This window comes from Dipodomys spectabilis, unplaced genomic scaffold, assembly GCF_019054845.1.
Source record: "Dipodomys spectabilis isolate Male_0828 unplaced genomic scaffold, ASM1905484v1 ptg000289l, whole genome shotgun sequence".
NCBI lineage: Eukaryota > Metazoa > Chordata > Mammalia > Rodentia > Heteromyidae > Dipodomys > Dipodomys spectabilis.
This window is the reverse complement of record NW_024870966.1, coordinates 6,148,327-6,167,078: the sequence shown is the minus strand read 5'-3', so window position 1 is coordinate 6,167,078 and position 18,752 is coordinate 6,148,327. Positions and strand designations below refer to the sequence as shown.

General features: G+C 46.7%; 1 protein-coding gene across 1 annotated transcript in view; it reads left to right on the top strand.

The window, feature by feature from the left end:
- Positions 1 to 18,752, top strand: part of Adam12 (ADAM metallopeptidase domain 12) — a 230,702-nt gene that overhangs the window by 128,483 nt on the left and 83,467 nt on the right. Inside the window, exons 3-4 of the mRNA XM_042701464.1 lie at positions 1,933 to 2,011; positions 17,367 to 17,443. Coding sequence (XP_042557398.1) covers positions 1,933 to 2,011; positions 17,367 to 17,443 — 156 coding nt within the window. The remainder of the gene's footprint in view (positions 1 to 1,932; positions 2,012 to 17,366; positions 17,444 to 18,752) is intronic.

The window sequence follows — 18,752 nt, the reverse complement described above, 5'->3', positions numbered from 1 at the left end:
AGGTCCTACTCGATCCTAGGATGTTCACACTGAACCCTGTTTCCTTCATATTCCACATCTCAGTCTAGGTGGCCTTTAACTCCATAGCTCCTGTCTGCTCAGGTCATTTCTGTGCATAATGTCTCCCATTGTACCAGATAAAGTCAGAGACTTCTGACAGCCCCTAGGATCTGCCTCAGCCTGCCTGTCTCAGCACACACACATGCATGCACACACACACACGCACACACACACACGCACACACACACACACACACTGAGGTGTGGGGTTCCCTGTCCTTTCATATCCCCTAAACCCATGGCCCCTGACCTCTCCCTGCCCCTCACTGTCTAGGCACACATGATTACTTCTATCTGGAATGTTCTCCTTGTTCCCCACCCCTCACCTGCCAACATGTCGTCTTGTTCTTCTTTACCATCTTTCACGTCTCACGTGGGTGCCGCTCCCAGGCTGGCTGTAGGTTGGAAGTCCTTCCTTGGTTGCACTCACAGCACTGGCTGCTGTGTACTTTGTTCCCAACGTCCAGCACAATGCATGCTGGTTTAAGTCTCACTAGCAAATAGCAGCTAAGCAAAGCAATGAAGAGCAGAATCCACTCTCAGCACAGTGGAAGAACATTGTATTCTCTGGTGTTGAAGGGGGATGGAATGTCTTGTTAGGTCAGTTAATCTAAAAAGTTGAGAAGTACATTCTGGAGAAATCATGATCTCTACTTCTGGCTCCGTGTGCTAACGCAAGATTTCTCTTTGGGGAAACACAGCAGCTATTCTGACATATTTCCAAGATGGCCATTGTCCATCTGCCCATCTTCACTTTCTCCAGAACACTTTGCCTTGAAGACACCTTTAAATCAAACACATGTTTGAGAACACTCCATCGAGCACCTTCTTGACTTGGTGGCATTGAGACCAGCTACACAGATGCACTTGTGTGTTCATCCCTTTTCCCCCTCAACATGTATATATTTGGTACCTAGTTCAGCACTACCAGAAGTACTTGGTAAATATCACTCAATCAGTGTGTACCATATGGCAGCTGACAGCACAAGTTCTAAAGCTACATCACCAAAGCATTGCTACATATGGTGTGGCCTCAGGCAGGTCACCTGACTTCCAGGTTCTTGGTTACTACCATTGAACTGGGATTACGAACAGCATCTACCTTGCAGAGATGCAGCAAACACTGAATGGGAGACTTAGCTGGCACAGAGGAAGTGCTCAAATGCCGACTCAACAAAGGAGGAGGCTGCACAGGGCTGGAGATGGAGTGAACAAACGCGCCGCGCTGGCCAGGGCGTGCATTCCTGACAGCAGAGATAGACACACAGAAAAAGCCATCAAATGGGAGTGCTGTACAGGAAACCAGCAGCACTGCAGTGCCAGGAGTGATATGAAGGGAATACTTCAGATACGACAACGGAGAAAGGCCTCTCTAGGAACACCACCTAGTAGGAAGGTGAAGGAGTCATCCTCATGGAAAGCCAGGCACAGGGCTAGCACATTCAGTGGGGGAGTCTGGAATCTTCTAGAACCATCCACATAGGCCAGTGTGGAGGGAGGGTGAGCCGGGGGAGGACATGACCACCCAGGGGCTGTTTCGGTCCAAGTGCAGTGAAGAGGAACTGAGAGCTGTCAACAGGGGTAGCCCTGAGCCCAGGGACTGGCAGGGCTGTGAGCTGAGAGGGAGGAAGTGGGGCCAGGCAGCAGGGGCATCCAGAAGCCCCAGCGCAGGCTCTGCTACCAAGCCTGAGTCCCTCCCAGTGCTGCCTCTGAGTGCCAGCCACAGGCGCCACAGTCCCCCGGGGCCTCCAGCCACCCCACCTAATGCCCCATCTCCTAGGAGATGGGTTCCAGAGGGCCACATGCGTGACCCTCGACGCCCCACGCCAGCCGCCGCCACACTCATCCTGTTGTGTTGTCCTTGTTTCCACAGAGGTCTCATTGGGAGCAGCTTCACGGAGACGCACTACCTGCAAGACGGCACTGATGTCTCCCTCGCCCGCAACTACACCGTGAGTCCTGCATGCGTCAGTCCACAGCTCTCCACGCCAGTGAACCCGAGCTTACACTTCCCAGCCCCCTTGTGCTAAATAAGCAAGTCTCATGGTCTGGGCATTCCATAGTGCCCCAGGAAAACGTGGCCTTGACCATGTGTGTCAGGAGAGCCTTGGAAGCCAGTGGCAGAGCTGACCTTGAAACTGCCATCCCTCCCCCACCAAGGCCTAGGAGGTGACCATTTGGGCCCAAACTAGAGATGTCTTAGAAACAGTCCTATCTGGGCTGAATATTGTTACACTGAGGGACATACCTTAAAGAAAATGAAAGGAAAGTAGACCCTACTTACCTACTATGAGCAGCTCCACAACGTTAAAATGACTTTACGTCAAGACTATTACTGCCAGGCAGAATGGCCCATGCTGTAATCCCACCTACTGGTGAGGCAGAGACTGAAGGATCTCAAGTTAAAGACCAGCTGCTGTAATCCCACCTACTGGTGAGGCAGAGACTGAAGGATCTCAAGTTAAAGACCAGCCCAACCGGGTACCAGTGGCTCACGCCTGTCATCCTAACTACTCAAGAGGCTGAGATCTGAGGATCATGGTTCAAAGCCAGCCCAGGCAGAAAAGTCCATGAGACTCTTATCTCCAATCAACCACTAGAAAACCAGAAGTGGCACTGTGGCTTAAGCGGTAGAGTGCTTGCCTTGAGCTGAAGAGCACAGGGAGAGTGCCCAGGCCCATAGTTCAAGCCCCGCAACTGACAAAAAAAAAAAAAAAAAGACCAGCCCAGGCAAAGTCAGCCAGCAAGCTCCTATCTAAACAACAAAATACAAAGTCAAAAGGGCTATGGTTGTGGCTCAAGAGGTAAAGCCCTAGTCTAGCAAGTGTGAGAGCCCTTATTTCAATCCCAAGTATAGAGAGAATAAGAGGAGGGAGGGAGAGAGGGAGGGAAGGAGAAAGGGAATATTGCTATGATACGACATTTATCACTTCTTCGTCTCATTTCTGATACAAACCCTTAAGTGATGAAGAGGCATAAGGCAGACTCTGAAGACAGCTACCTGGTTTAAAGAGCTATAGATGTTGATTTTAAAAACTGTGATGTAGAGGCAAGCATTGCATTGTGTTGCGGCTACCGAACAGCCCTGTTGTCTTCAGGGCCCTCTCTGTCTCTGTGATGCCAGCACACTCTTACCTCTTAGGTACTTGGCGCTTATGTACCAATTGGTCTCCTTCCCCAGATCATAGTGGGATGGATGGGGTGGGGGTGCAGGTCTCCAGTCCCAAGAAGACAATGGAAATCTTAAGCAAAGTATAAACATACACATATTTTTGTCAATACCTGAGGCAGAGACAAAGGGGAGACCTTGGCCCACAGCACTGGTTACTGAGTTAGGGCTGTAGGACCCCAAAAGGCTGCTCAGGACCCAGAAAAGTGCTAGGAGTAGGGCAAGAGAAGCAGAAGATGCCATGAGAAGCTCACAAAATTTGAATTCTAGTATGAAGCTAGAATTCAACCCATAGAAGGCCTTGAGGCTGTCTGCCAGTATCCCAAACTGAAGAGATTGTACTGAGACCAAAAAAATGAAGCCTCTTCTAGCCCAGTGTGTGTGTTGGGAATGGATTAGGCCTAGGTCCAAAATTTTACTATCGCCCAAAGAATGACATTCCCAGGCAAGATACTGACCTTGAAGCTGGTTCCAAATCAGTGGGGCTTCCCTGCGCCCAGGCTGAAGTCCCCGAGTGTCTCCATGGAGATGTGTCCATGTCTAGATTACATGCAGTGCTCCTGCAAAGAAAGAAAGGGATAATACTAATGCTGAAGATGAGTCCCAAGTCAAAGTTGCAAACCACACAATGAACAAGGCCTGCCAGAAATGAGCATCGGTAGACAGATGTAATGTAACGGGAACACAAAGTGGTAGCAAAACCAAAGAGGGAATTTTAGAGAACAGAAAAGACCTATAGAAATTTAGCAGTATAAAAGCATCTTGAGAAATAGGAAGGAAGCAGACTGTGATAAGAATGAGCCTAAACTTTGAAGAAAACCCACCAGATTCCCAAAACAGGAGAAATGATATGCCAGGATAGCTTACAGAGACACTGAGACCAAATGAAACAAAGGAGACATTAGGGGAAATTGGTGGCAGTTGAACCAACTCTAGACTTCTCATTAGCATGGCATTAAAACTTTGGAAAGAAGAGAGAAAATTATTGTCACATTCAATTTTATTTTGGAGATATTTTCCACAGAGAAAGGTAAAATAGGAATGTTAGTATAAAGATGAGAGAATTCCTTGTAAGATGCTCACAAAGGTTATTCAGCCAGGAATAACTAGTGAAGAATTGCTGGGAATTGCTGGGTGCCAGTGGCTCACACCTGTAGTCCTAGCCACTCAGGAGGTTGAGATCTAAGGATGACAGGTCAAAGCCAGCCCTGGCAAAAAAAGTCTAGGAGACTCTTATCTCCAATTAACCAGCATAAAGCTGGAAGTGGAGGTGTGGCTCAAGTGGTGGAGCACTAGCATTGAATGCAAAGTTAAGGGAGACTACTGTGGTGCTGATTTCAAGCTCCCAGTACCAGAACAAATAAAGAGATGGCAGGATACTGAACAAGAGACAAGGGAAGTGTATCAGAGCAAGAGGAGGGAAAATAATTGCAAGTGAATAAATCTGTCTAAAATAACAATTACAGCCACAATGGCTACATTAGAGTATTTTAAAACGAGACAAAGAAGTAGCTGTAGGCAGCTTAATAATTTGTATTAAACTAAATGCTAATTAAATTTGAACTTTGATAAGTAAAATATGCCCTGCAATTTTAAGTATAACACTTTAAAGAACAGAAAAAAACCAGAATGTATAATTCTAAGTAATTGAAAATGAATAGAAATAGTGACATTGTTCGAGATGCACAATATTCATAAACTGTTGAATGGCAACTCCTTTGTACAACTACTTAAAGATAACAAAAATAGTTTGAAAAGAAAGAAATAGTATATCAATCCAGTAGTGGACATGAAAGAAGGAAAGGAATTTAAACAACAGAATACATATAAGACATAAAATGAGAAGATAAAAATGAGAAACATATTAATCTCACTGAATGCACATAGTAATTTACTTGTTAAAATAAATTTAATATAAATCCAGCCACATACACTTTACAGAATTTATACCCCCAGTACAAAATGCATATGGAAAGAAAGGAGAAAGAACAGACAAGCCTTAACCCAAAGAAAACTTCTAGGAACCTGCTGACATCGCCAAGCTAAACCTTGACAAGGGGAAAGGCATTATTAGGTATCCAGGGGGCATTACATAATGATGGAAGGACCAGTTCAAAAGGATGATGAAAGAATTATAAAACCAACCAGATGTGCCAAATACATGAAGAAATAATGGAAAGAATCCAAGTATAACTTCTAAATCTAATTATAGATTAACCTTGATTTGTTAGCCCAAATCCTAATTAAAAGATTTCTTCTGCTTCTGCTCCTTCTTTCTCTTCTTCTTTTCCTCCTCCTCCTCCACTTCCTCCTCTTCTTCTTCCTTCTCTTCCTCCTCCTTCTCCTCCTCTTCCTCCTCCTTCTCCTCCTCTTCCTCCTCCTCCATCACCAGGTGAGGGAGGAGGAGATTTCTTCAACTTCCCAGTTTCCCTGCACACTCACAGGTACTTGAGATCCACACATGAAAAGCATCCAAGGCTGCTTTAACAAGGAGAATCTCAAGAGGTCCATTTATTTTAGTGTAACAGAGGGGGGAAAAGTCGATAGAAATGAAAACAGGGAGAGCCATTTCCTAGTCCTCATACAGGAAATGGGAATACAAGTGGGCATGTCTGCCTAGCAGCCCTAATCACTAGACAGTGGCTGAGGATGGCTAAGATGGCTGCTTTTTGTTATTCTGAGACATGGACATGTGACTCAGGCCTACTTTACACACAGGAAGGAGATAAGAGTTTTCTTCATCCATGAGTGGATGGGTCTAACCTCTGAGGAAGGCAGATAGATACCCAGGACCCTTGAATGTAAGAGCAGTAGAGGTGATGGGAGGGAGTTTGCTGCTCCGGTTTTTCCATTTTTATACCCTGGTTCTAATGTCCCTTTTAACAATTTTTGGTTTTAATTTTCCTGTCTTCTTATCTATCCTGCCTCAGTAGGTTTACAGGAAAAAGACTCTCCAATAGCAAAATAGCACTTAAACTTAGCAATTTATAAGGAGAAAAAAATATCTAAATTGGTATAATTTATAAAGCAAGGGTCCAAAAATCCCTTAACACACCCACAAACCAGTCTGGGCAGAAAAGTGCCCAGGAAGTGTGAGATTCCACTTCCAATCAACTAGCAAAAAAGCCATACTGGGGATGTGGCACAAGTGACAGAATGCCAGCCATGAACAAAAAAGCTGAGCAAGAGTGTAAAGACCTGAGTTCAAGCCTTGGTACTGGCACATAAAAAAGAAGAAAAAAAGAAGGGAAGAAAGGAAGGGAGGGAGGGAGGAAGGGAGGGGGCAGGGAGAACCTAGAAATGCTTCAATACTAGGCTCATGTGCAGTCTGCAGCAAGGAGGTTATCAGAATAGATCAAGAACATGTAAGCTGGGAACTCAGAGAGATTTTAATGGTTTCATGTCCTGTTTTCTTTCTCTTAGACATCTTCCTCTGCCTCCCCCCCCCCCCCACCACTACCAATTAGAGAGAAAAATGCAACGAGTAAAGACACCGCAGAAACACATGCTAGATAAATGAGGATCCACAGCTGCCAGGCTCTGGACTTGGGTCACAAGGCTGAGGGCTACAAACCAGGCCTCTTAGCAAACAGCTGGGATAGAAGTTTCCCAGATCCTTAGCGGTCCTTGTCTCCATGAGTCATGGGATTCTGCTTCTCTGTTTTCTGACATGTGTGTGCAGAGCCAGGGACTTGAGTCTTTCCTTCTCCTCATCTTCCCACAGGTAACTGGGTGGGAAGGTCCTTCCCCAGAATGGGTCTCAAGACCTTGGCTGGTAGGGGGGAGGTTGAAATTTCCAGAAGCCTTACTTTTCTTCCCAGGCCTGAGCTGATCTCTACAAACTATACCAAAAGCCCTTTTTCAAAAGGTGCTTAACTTGATACTGTAGTGTGTTCTGCTGAATTCTCTTTTAATAGGTGAAACACTGGAGGATAGATTAATTGGCACCCCTAGCCCCCAGGAAATCACAGTACATTTGCTGACATAATTAGAAAAGTAATGGCTCCTCTTTGTCATCCACCACTACCTTCTCCTGGGCCCTCCCATTCACGAGCCCTGTCACTGAAGCAGTGAGCAGGAGCGTCACATGGTTGAGCCTCTCCAGAGCCTCAGGGCTCGCATTGCTTTTGGTATTGAAGAGACAGATGTAGCCTTGGGAGATGGGTTCTTATTGAGTCAGGCTGGAAAACAGAAAGAAATGTGCTGATTCATCTCTTTGGCTTCTAAAGTCAGCCCCTAGCCACTTTCCCTAAATTCAAAGTTGCCTGTGAAATAAGACCTTCTCAGGCATGAGTGCACAGGTGTGAGCAGGGCCATCATTCTGACAGCCATCCAAAGGGCACCGAGTCTCCCACGTCCTGCCCACCACACACCCGTATGGCCAGTCCTTCCCCCTGCCTGGCATACTCGGACGCCTCCCATTCTCTCTCTGGTGGAGGACTTCAGTACTAGCTTCTCACCCCTGGTCTTCCTCTTCCCCAAACTGACTTCTGTTCCGGTGCACCGCACTACTCTCATTGGCTACCCTGGCCTAGGCCCTCCCTTCTTTTTTTTTTTTTAATTTAATTTTTTTTTGTGAACATACTGTACAGAGGGGTTACAATTACATGGGCAGGATAATGCGTACATTTCTTATCAAGCATTGCAGCCTCCTCCTTTGTTTACCCTTCACATCCCTTCCCAGTCTTCCCACCCAATCCTCCCCTCCCCTCCCCCCCCCCCCCCCCCCCCCCCCCCCCGCACCAACGTTGTAAAGCTCTTTTCGAAGTGACAACTTGTACTTCTCATTGTTGCAACAGGTCCACCTGTATCCTTAAACGACTTGTTTTTCCCCATCTCCTCCACAAGTTATACTGACATCAAATATAGTGAAAGCAGGGGTTATACTGTGGGGGAGGACATACAAAACAACAAAGACATGACAAAACAACAAAACAACAAAATCTTATAAATGCGTTAGAAACAAATGCATGAAAGAAGAAAACATTAAAATACATATCTAAGGGTTCATTTTCCTAACATCACATTATCTGACCTTTTCTGCTTGACTCATACATATACTAGATATTGCAAATAAGGGAAACCATGGGACCTGTGTTTCTTTGGGCCTGGCTTACCTCACTTAATATAATTTTTTCCAAGTTTTTCCATTTCCTAACAAATGGGGCAATGTCATTCTTTCTGATGGAGGCATAGAATTCCATTGTGTATATATACCACATTTTCTTGATCCATTCATCTACTGAGGGGCATCTGGGTTGGTTCCATATCTTAGCTATGGTAAATAATGCTGCAATAAACATAGTTGTGCTGGTAGCTTTAGTGTGGTCTTGTTTGTAAACATTTGGGTAAATGCCCAAAAGTGGGTAGGCCCTCCCTTCTTTTCCACTGGAAGATGTCTAGCCACCTGATTCTTTTCCCACTTCCAGGCTTACCTCAATTAAAACTCTATTTCTGTCACTCCCTGTTGCCTTTGGTTTTTGTTTTGTTTTGCTCCCAGATCATTAGCAGCTTCCCCTTTGCTTCCTAGATCAAAGTATAAGGGTCTTAGAAGTCATAGTCTCAGTACCCCATTTTGCTCGTACATGCATGATGCGTGTCTTCATTTACACCGCTGGACAGCTCACACTGAGCACCAGCAGTGTGCAAGATCCTGTGCATAGCACTTTTTAGATTTTTTTCTTATTTTTTCCTCACCATCAAACAAGGGCCAGAGGGAGAGAATTGGGACACAGAGGGGAAAAGTCTCTTGACCAAGGCTACATGTAGCTGTGGAGAGTTCAACCCCCTGTAATCTGCCTTTAGGGTCTGAGCTGCTGGACACTGGGACACACTACCACTGACTGTCCCGGAACAGGGCACAGAAGTGTTGCTGACATGTGTTTTGGGCCATGGTGTTTGTTGTAATGGAATTCATCTATAGAATGGTAATGGGAACTAGGGGACAGACTGGCATCCATTTACAAAGGGCAATTTCCAAAATGCTTTCAGGAGGGGAGAGAATGTTCAGTCAGGCCGAGTTCTAGAAGGTGAGAGGACAGGCCAGACTACCTAGGCACTCCACCAACACCTCAGTGCAAGACTCCTCTATGCTCAGCTCGGTCCTGGAGCTCTGGTGTGGCTGCAGAAGGAAGGAGAGGCAGGTCGCAGCCTGGGGGCAGGTGCTGGCTGACATGGCTGATACCCTGAACCTAGGCAAGGATACAGGGGGAGCAGAGCATCAGGGCCGCCAAGCCTGTGTCCCCGGACGCCAGGCTATGGTGCCCTCCTTCCCTGGAGGGGAAGGGAATGGGATGCAGGAAGGCCTCTGGGGTTGGAGCCAGGCCTCTGTTAAGGCGGTAGGTGTGGGTGTGGGAAGGCAGCCATGAGAGCAGACTGCCAGGCTCCAAGTCCTCAACCAGCCTGCAACGTGAAGGTGAAATGGTGGACACAGAGCTCATCCCAGGCCTCCAGAAAAGGGCGCCAGGCACTAGCACTGCTGGGCTGTGACTGTCGGTTACAGCAGGCCACTCACAGGCTGTGCACTGTGTTCCCTCTCAGATCTCGTAGATCATGGTGGTGACAGGTGAAAAACCTGAGCTGTGGCCAACTAAAGTGGTGGTGGGGTGCCAATAAAACGGCTCCAAGGCTGCTGTGTCTCCTTAGGTCACTGCCTTTGCCCCTACCCCCAACCCTTCCCACCACCTCTGGGACCTTTTCCACAGTTTTCAGAGAGATGAGGAGCTAGAAGTGAGGAACTAATAAGATATGATGGGAAAATAGCACTTTCTTCTCTCCAGTGGGTCCGTTTCTTACACACTTATCCACTTGGGCACCAAGCAAACCACACTGAGCAAGAGTTCAGAGGAGAGCTAGACACTGGTAGCTTACACCTGTAATCATAGCTTTTCAAGAGGCTGAGATCTGGATATTGTGATTCAAAGCCAGCATGAGTAGGAAAGTCCTGAGTATCTCATCTTCAATTAACCAATAAAAACTACAAGTGGAGGTGTGGCTCAAGTAGTAGAGCACCATCCTTGAGTAGAAAAGACACACAGGAGCACAAAGCCCTCAGTTTAAGCCCCAGAACTGACATTTTTAAAAAAAAAGAGTTCAGATGGGCTCGGAAGGTGACTCAGTGGCAGAACACTTGACTTGCATGCATGAGGCCCTGGGTTCGATTCCTCAGCACCACATAAGCAGAAAAACCCAGAAATAGCACTATGACTCAAGTGGTAGAGCACTAGCCTTGAGCTGAAGAGCTGAGGGACAGCGCCAGGCCCAGAGTTCAAGCCCTACGACCAACAACAACAACAACAAAAAGAGTTCAGAGCAGAGGAAAACAGTAGGTGGAAAGCATAGCATACATCATAATAGGCTAAAAGTCCATTCTTATTTTGGTCTCCCAGATTTGTAACGATACCTGGCATTTTACAAAGAGCTTCCTTCCCTATATCACATTTTGTCGATCCCTAAAACCCTGGACAATTCAATAGCCATCATGTTGTATAGATGAAAATCTCAGAGCCAAGTCTCAAAGGAAGCTTTCCACCTCCAGATTGAGCCAATCCTGATCAGGGCTGAGCCAGCAGTCCCCTGATCAGGGTTGAACTGGTGATCTGATCACAGACAGGCGCTTTCCAGGCCTGATTTTCCAGGAAGTCCCAGAGAATGTGAACATGCTTTCTTAAGCATGTGCTGTCTGGTGCAGAATTCCAGCATGACGGAATCATTGGGCTGGCCCCTGAGGTTAGGTCCGTGCAGTCTCTAACCAGGCACGGTCCCCGTTAGGGCCGTGGGAGCAGTGAGAGCCATGGAGGATGGGTGTGTGACCGCTGCTCTCCTCCACTCCCTCCTGTCCCGCCACACTCAGGGCTGAGTCAGCAGCCAGCTCTGCAGACACAAGCTGCAAAGTCACCTTCTTTGTTTGCTTCTGTTACCATGTTTCATCTAAGGGAAAGGTGTATCCTGTTTGGGGCCTTGATGATCTGTGTAGAGAACAGAGGTATCACCATGTCCTGGTGAAATAAATGCAAGATGCTTCACACACATGCACACACACACACACACACACACACACACACACACACACACACACACATCCATGCCCTCCTCCCTGCAGGCTTTGCTCTGCCTTTGGAAATGACCTGAGTTTCCCCCCATCAGAGCCTAAGGAGGCCTTGCAAGTTTTCTTCCAGGCGGCAGTGCTCCTTCTTGAAAGGAGACATCTGCAAGGGCGTGTGTGTCTCCAGCAGCCAGGCACAGAATGTGGAGAGGCCTGGGCTCCAGGTCCTGCCCTGCCATCAGCACCTCTGTCATTTTTGGAGGCAGGGTCTCAGTTTCCCATATCTGTTGGGGAAGAAGTTGGCTGGAACAGCAAGGTTGTCCTTAGATGGCTCCAAGCTTTGGGCAGCTACATCATGTGATTTGAGTGCTGGATCTAGGCCGTTTCCTGTGCAGCCTTCATCAGGGGTGAGAGAGGCTCTGAGTTCCCAGGGGAAGAAATAGGAAAACATCACATTCTAGGCACACATTAACCAACTGTTTGGTAGCTGTCCCTTGCTTTTTTCTTTCTTTCTTTTTCTTTTCTTTTTTTTTTTTTTTTTGTCTGTCATGCGGCCTGAACTCTGGGCCTGGGCACTGTCCCTTAGCTCTTCAGCTCAAGGCTAGCGCTCTACCACTTGAGCCATAGCACTACTTCCGGGTTTTTCTGCTTATGTGGTGCTAAGGAATCGAACCCAGGGCCTCATGCATGCAAGTCAAGCGCTCTACCACTGAGCCACTTTCCCAGCCTAGCAGTCCCTTTCTGAATCACAAGGTCAGGCCATTTTTGCTACCATTTCCCCATGTAAAATGCCTTTCTTTCTAAAATCCACGGAGAGTAGAGTACCAGAAGTTTGATTTGACTTCCCGTAGGGTATCGCATTGAAGGCTACCAATTTTCAAGTTCAAGAGTTCTTATTCCGGCTCCCTCTTACCCACCATTATATGTGATTGATAGCATTAAACAGAAGGAAAATGTATTTTACTGGAGTGGGGAAATGCTCTCGGTTAAATAATAAGTATATAGGATACATGGTTGGAGGTTTGGTAAAGGGAAAGATGTAATTTTGTGGCCATGTGTGTTTGGGATGCTTTTCCTCATGGGGTTTGGTTGGTGGAAATAGAATGTATTAGATCAGCAGAATGAGGAATGTTGACCATCCCAGGAAGATAGACATCTTATTGGGTGACAGCTTAAGAGACTTAAGACAGCTTAAGACTGTTCAGTTGGAGGCCCTTGGAAGACATCAGCATGGTTGGGTTACCAGAGAGAGGAGACTACAGTTTGGGAACGTGTGTGTAGAGAGCAGTGGCTATGGCCTCCCCTGGATTCACTCTAGTGATGAGCAGACCCAGGGGGCTGTGGGCTGCGGGGTGACCTTCTCTGCCACATCTGTTGTCTGTGGTCCCTGGGGCCACATGCTGTCTGGGAAGATGCTCAGTATCTGCCCAGAGACCACTGGCTTGCACACCTGAGCAAGCACTGCCAGACATGGGTTGAGGCACAATCTGCAAGACCCTCTCTCCCGCCTTCCCCACAGCGGTCCGAAGAGAGGTTTCGGAAGCTCCACAATCAAGTTGCACAGCCAGCCACATAGTGCACAAAATGACCAAGCAAGTTTTTCTCTTTCTCTTCTCGCAGTGTAATTTTTTATCATCTTTAAGTAGTTGTATGAAGGAGCTCCATTGTTACCCGTGCCCATTGAGCAGTGTGACTGTATCCACCCATCCGTTCCCTCCCTACCCACCCCTCCCCTCCCCACTTAGCCGCCCTCCTTCATCTTGGCCTCATCAGTTTCCTAGTATTCATTTGGTTAAAGTCTGAGTTGTTCTGAGGAGGGCCACCACGGCCATTCTCCCCTGCTGCTGCCATCCGTTAGTCAATCAGTATACAACCAGGCGTTTCTGAAGCAGTCCATCCCAACGGATCCCTTCATTACAGAAACTAAAACACAGTTCTTCACACACTTGGTGACTCTCGTGTTGAGAAATTAAATTACGTGACATTGGAATCATCCTGGGAATCTTCCATGAAGAGTGCTAGTCATTGAGATTGGTAATATATAAGTCAGGCCTGCTTGTCATTCACCTGTCGAGGCCAGGGTGGTGTCCGAGCTGAGGAGCAGGCCCTCAAGTCCCAGGATGGGGGAGGGGAGCTGCAAAGCGGCTTACTTTTGAGAACAGCATGGGGGAGCTGTGCTCTCCCCCACTTCATAAGCAATACTTCAACCAAGCTGTTGAACTGGAAATTCATTTGCTACTAATTTGTTCTCAGCTCATGCTTTAATGAGCCTATATTTCTGTGTATTTAATTTGAAAGTCCATTTGATAAATAATCTGTTAAAAAAATGAATGGGGATAGAGAATAAATGAGTCTGAAATTTCCAATGTAAGTAATTAAGATTGTTGTCACTACTTAGTTTTTAATTTATTAACCCATATTCAGCTGGATGATTTTTTAAACCAGTATTTAACTGAAAATAAATTAGTATCCAATTAATTTCCAGTGTTTCTAACCAGTATTTAGCCAGTATTTACCTCTGGTGGCATTTCAACATTTCTCTAAAACAGGAAGGGACTTTTAAGATGAACCCCCAAAGTCTGTAGCAGTCAACTCCTAGTGATTCAGGTTACTCCAGGCAGGCTGAAACCCAAAAGGCACCAGTGTCCATTTCCACCTGGGCTGCACCATGCCTGTGTGTGCCTGGGCTGACACCCCCCCAATACCATGACCAGAGCCGGGCTCCTGATGCATTGAGCATTGCAGTCCATTGCACAGAAACATCATCACAATTCCCCTGAGAGTTACCTAGAGAGAGAGGACTGGGAAACCATCCGGCATCCACTTCCCACCGATGCTGCGTGTGATGCCTTGTGTGGCTCGTGGGTGTCTGATGTGGCCAGCAGAGCACCTCCACTCCACCCAGTCCTCCCACGTGCCCTTTTCAAAGCCACAGACGGCCTCAATGGGAAGGAGCAGGGTACCGTGAGTGCCATACTCCTGCACCTCAGTCCACCAGCCAGGCAGGACTGAGCCTTAACCCTGGACTGCCCCCACCCCCTTAGCACTGCCCTAATGCCCGCTTTCCTCTCAGGTGAGTCCTTCTCCTTCCCTGAGCCCTGCTGGACACAGCCTTCCTGCTCTGCAATGCAGAAAGGAGCCCACGGGACTTCTGTTGTTGATGAGCGGCAGGCTTGGTAGCATAGAAAATCCTGTTACACTGATAGCAGCAGGGTGTCTGATATAAACTTTCAACACCAAACGTCTTCCTTTATAGTAAAATGTCCTACACAAGCCATGCATGGTGGCTCACCTCTGTAATCCTGTATCTGCTTGGGATGCTGAAATTGGGAGAATCGAGATTCAAGGCCACAAAAGTTCACAAGACATCATCTCAGTCAGTACAAAGCTGGGCACAGTGATCCAAAACTATCCTCTTAAGATATGCCAAAGTATAAACAGGAGGATTGCAGTCCAGGCTGGTCCAGGCAAATATATAAGACCCTGTCTGGAAAATAATGAAAATGTTGTTCATCAATGAAAAGGAATGAAGAGCTGATACGTGCTATCACACGAGTAAGTTATGCTGAATGGAGGAAGCCAGACACATGGCCATATACTGTGTGATTCCCTTTGTATGACATGAGCAGTGCAAGAGAATTCATTGAATAGAAGGGAAATTTGCCAGGGGGAGAGGTATGAGGGGTTCTACACTTCTTTGGGGACCTATAAAAATGTTTTAGAATTAGAGAATGGTGACTGTTGTACATTCCTATTGAATGGAGTGATGGAGGAAATCAGGTATATAAACTGTAGACCATAAAACACTAGCATTGAAAGCTTTAAAATGATGACATCTGTGGTATGGGAATTCAGTCTTAATTTTAGAAGAGAACTTGCTCTGTTACATACCACAACACAATATAGAACAACTATCACTTAAAAGTGGCATTAACACAAGGACTGAAAATTTAGGATTGACTAGAGAATACACAGGTGGAACCATTAAGTACCCCCAAATCAGTGAAGAAAGGACAAAAGGCAATGAATATCACTGGCTGAGTTTGTACAAGAAGGTAGGATTCCAAACCCACAGTTGCAGATATTAACTTCCACATAGAGCTAATTGCAAGACTATACAAATAGAAAATAGGTACATGACTGTGATCCCAGCAGCATGAGAAATAGAAGTAGGAGGATCAGAGTCTAGGCAGGCCCAGGGAAAAGTACAAGATCCTACCTGAAAACCAACTACAACAAAAAGCACTAGTGGTATGCTCCATTATTAAACAGCCTAACAAATTCAAGTTCAAATCCCAATACAACCAAAAAGAAAAAAAAATTAAGGCACATAACTATGACCTGAAAGAAAACTACCTTAAGCAACCTGCAAAATTCAGGAAAAGAAAGATAAATTTATGAAAACCAGAAACACTAACAAAAGATTTCCAAACAGTTAAATGACAATTGACACATAATAATTCGATAAAATATTAATATCCTGTATATAGTATATGTATGTGTGCATGTGTGTGTATATATGTATAAAGAGCTTCTGAAATCTGCAAGAGAAAGTCCAACAAAACAGCAAGTCTGGGGCTGGGAAGGTGATTCAGTGGTAGAGCGCTTGCCTTGCATGCATGAGGCCCTGGGTTTGATTCCTCAGGACCACATAAGCAAAAAGAAAAAAAAGCAGGAAGTGGCATTGTGGTTCAAGTGGTAGAGTGCTAGCCTTGAGCTGAAGAGCTGAGGGACAGCGCCCAGGCCCAGGGTTCAGGCCCCACAACCGGACAAAAACAAAAAGAACAGCAAATCTCCCCACAGTCTTCCTATCTCCCTTTCCTTAGAGATGATCCTAGAATGCCCTTCTCCACAGTGTGACAGCAGCAGCATCTTCGCTCCTTTCTCACGCCATTATCCAGTGTCCATCATTCCAACCCATCCGGTCCTTTGGCCCAGAAAGGTAGTCTTAGTGAATTGCTATGCCCGCAAGTGCAGCAGCCAGTCACGGATGGGCACAGCAGAGCAGGGGTCTTTTCCCTCAGCATAGCAGCCCCTCCCACTCCCTCACCCCGCAGGACTAGAGTGGAGACTCCTGAGCATGTGCCAGCCGACACTTGTTGGTCGGGCACTTAATTGGGGCTGCAGAAGAGGATTTGTTCAGCAGTAAAATGAACCTTCAAGTCTGGATGGATATCTATCTCCACTAAGAAAGTGCCAGACTCTGTGGTTTCTCAGGGAACATCATTAAAGAACAGATTGAAAAAAAAAAAAAGAACAGATTGGTGCAGGCATGCCCCACAGGAAATTTTGTCTCAGACTTAGAACCTTCTTGCTCTGCCTTCCTGCTGAGACAGACGTGTTCAGCTAGGTCCCCTCTTCCTTTACCCCCTTCCTCTCAGCTGTTGTTCCGTTTCCATAGGCCATAGGTTTAGGCCTTGTTCTGTTCTGTTTTACAGTGTGCTTAAATACCCCATGCTGCGCCTTGTCTCATTACCAAAGACAATTCATACAGGGATGAATGTCAACAGCCACGTGATTTGTTCTGTGGGTGGATTTTGTGCAGCACTCAGCACTAGCACTTTCCTGGGGTCAGGAAGGGTCAGAGAGGCAGCAATGAAACAGATGCATTTCGAAGCCCTATTGATAATCTCAGACACTCCAGCCATAGATCCTGACAGCTCACTTTACGTTTAGCATTAAATATTAAGACATTAAGACTGCACCTGGGCACTGGTGACTCACGCCTGTACTCCTAGATACTCAGGAGGCTGAGATCTGACAATCATGGTTCAAAACCAGCCCTAGCAGGAAAGTCCATGAGACTCTTATCTCCAATTAACCAGGTGAGGGGGGAGGCAAATATGGAGCTGTGGCTAACGTGGTAGAGCCCTAGACTTGCATGAAAAAAAGCTCAGGGACAGTGCTCAGGCCCTGACTTCAAGCCCAGTATAGAAAGATATATATATATATATATATATATATACACACACATATGTGTACATACATATATGGAGAGAGAGAGAGAGAAAGGGGAGAGGATGGCGGATGGGAGGCAGGTGGCTTCTTGCAGTGGCGGGCCTGTGATCACCGAGCCCTTTCCACTCTACTGCAGGGTCACTGTTACTACCACGGACACGTGCAAGGCGACGCAGATTCCACAGTCAGCCTCAGCATCTGCTCTGGTCTCAGGTAAGTGGCCATAGCCACGGCAGCTCTGGTCTCCAGCTCACACCCACCCAGCTCTGTCTTTCCCACTCTCTCCGCAGCACTAAGCATGCTGGGGTCGCAGAGCACCTCCACCTGCGCAAAAGGGAGGACGCTCATGTGGGTGCTCACAACCACGCGGCTAACCCAGGATCTTAACAACCCCCTGCCCCTCAGCTCCTCTTGAGCGCCATTCCCAGGCCTTGGGGGCTAACAAGGACTGAACTAGCTGAGCTCCAGCGTTCAAACATTTGTGAGTCACTTTTCACTTCTGTAGCTCTGATGCTTAATAATTCCCAGTGATAAAAGACAGGACATTAGTATTAACGTCGGAGCTGTTGGCTTAATAAAAACGCAAAAGGGAAGACCTCCTTTCATTAGAAAGCAAAATAAATAAAGGAATTAATATAACATTGACCAAGGTCAGTTGATCATAGGTGTGGGTCGGCAGGGGTCAGCAGGGGTCGGCAGCAATGTTATGTGCAAATGCAAGAAGTAAAAGAGGGAAAGACCTTCTGTGGCTGCGCAGGCAGCCCCTGGCTCCCTCCAGCCCTTCCTCCCAAATCACAGTTGGTAGCCATCACTCAGCTCTTCTGAGCTCTCCAGGAAAACCATTTGTCTGATGAATTTCCAGCTGCCTCGGCCTTTTTACTGGGTTTATTTATCGAGTTGGTGCACTAACAGCTTATCTTCCAAATCCTGGGGGGCTTGGGCCCACTGCACCAGACTGGGGTCTGCAGGAGGGTTGAGGGGGGACGGGTGAATGGACAGCTTGAGTTTACAGGCGTGGTTGCAGTGTTGTCAGTGGCAACTGTGACATCCTGGGAGATTGGGGACTGGACACACACACAACACACATGCCACAGTATCCGTGCATACGATGGCACCACACATCCTCTCTGTACAACACAAAGGATGTAATCCACACAGCACAGCACAACACAACACAGAGCCTCTCACACATATCACACCTAGTGTAATATACACACCAGACAGCATACAGGCACATACAATAAGACAGAGCTTCTCCACACACAGCACAGGATGTAATACACACAGCATAGCGCAACACAACACAAAGGCATGTAATAACACATGCAGCTTCTCTATACACACATACCACAAATAATGCAATATACATACAATGTAACATACAGGCACATGACATGACAGTCTTTCCACACACAGCACAAATCATTTATATACACAATATAACACAGCACAGCACACGACACACAGGCACATACCACACCTTTCCCTGGTCCCCTCTGCTCCTTTGTGCATCAGCATAAGG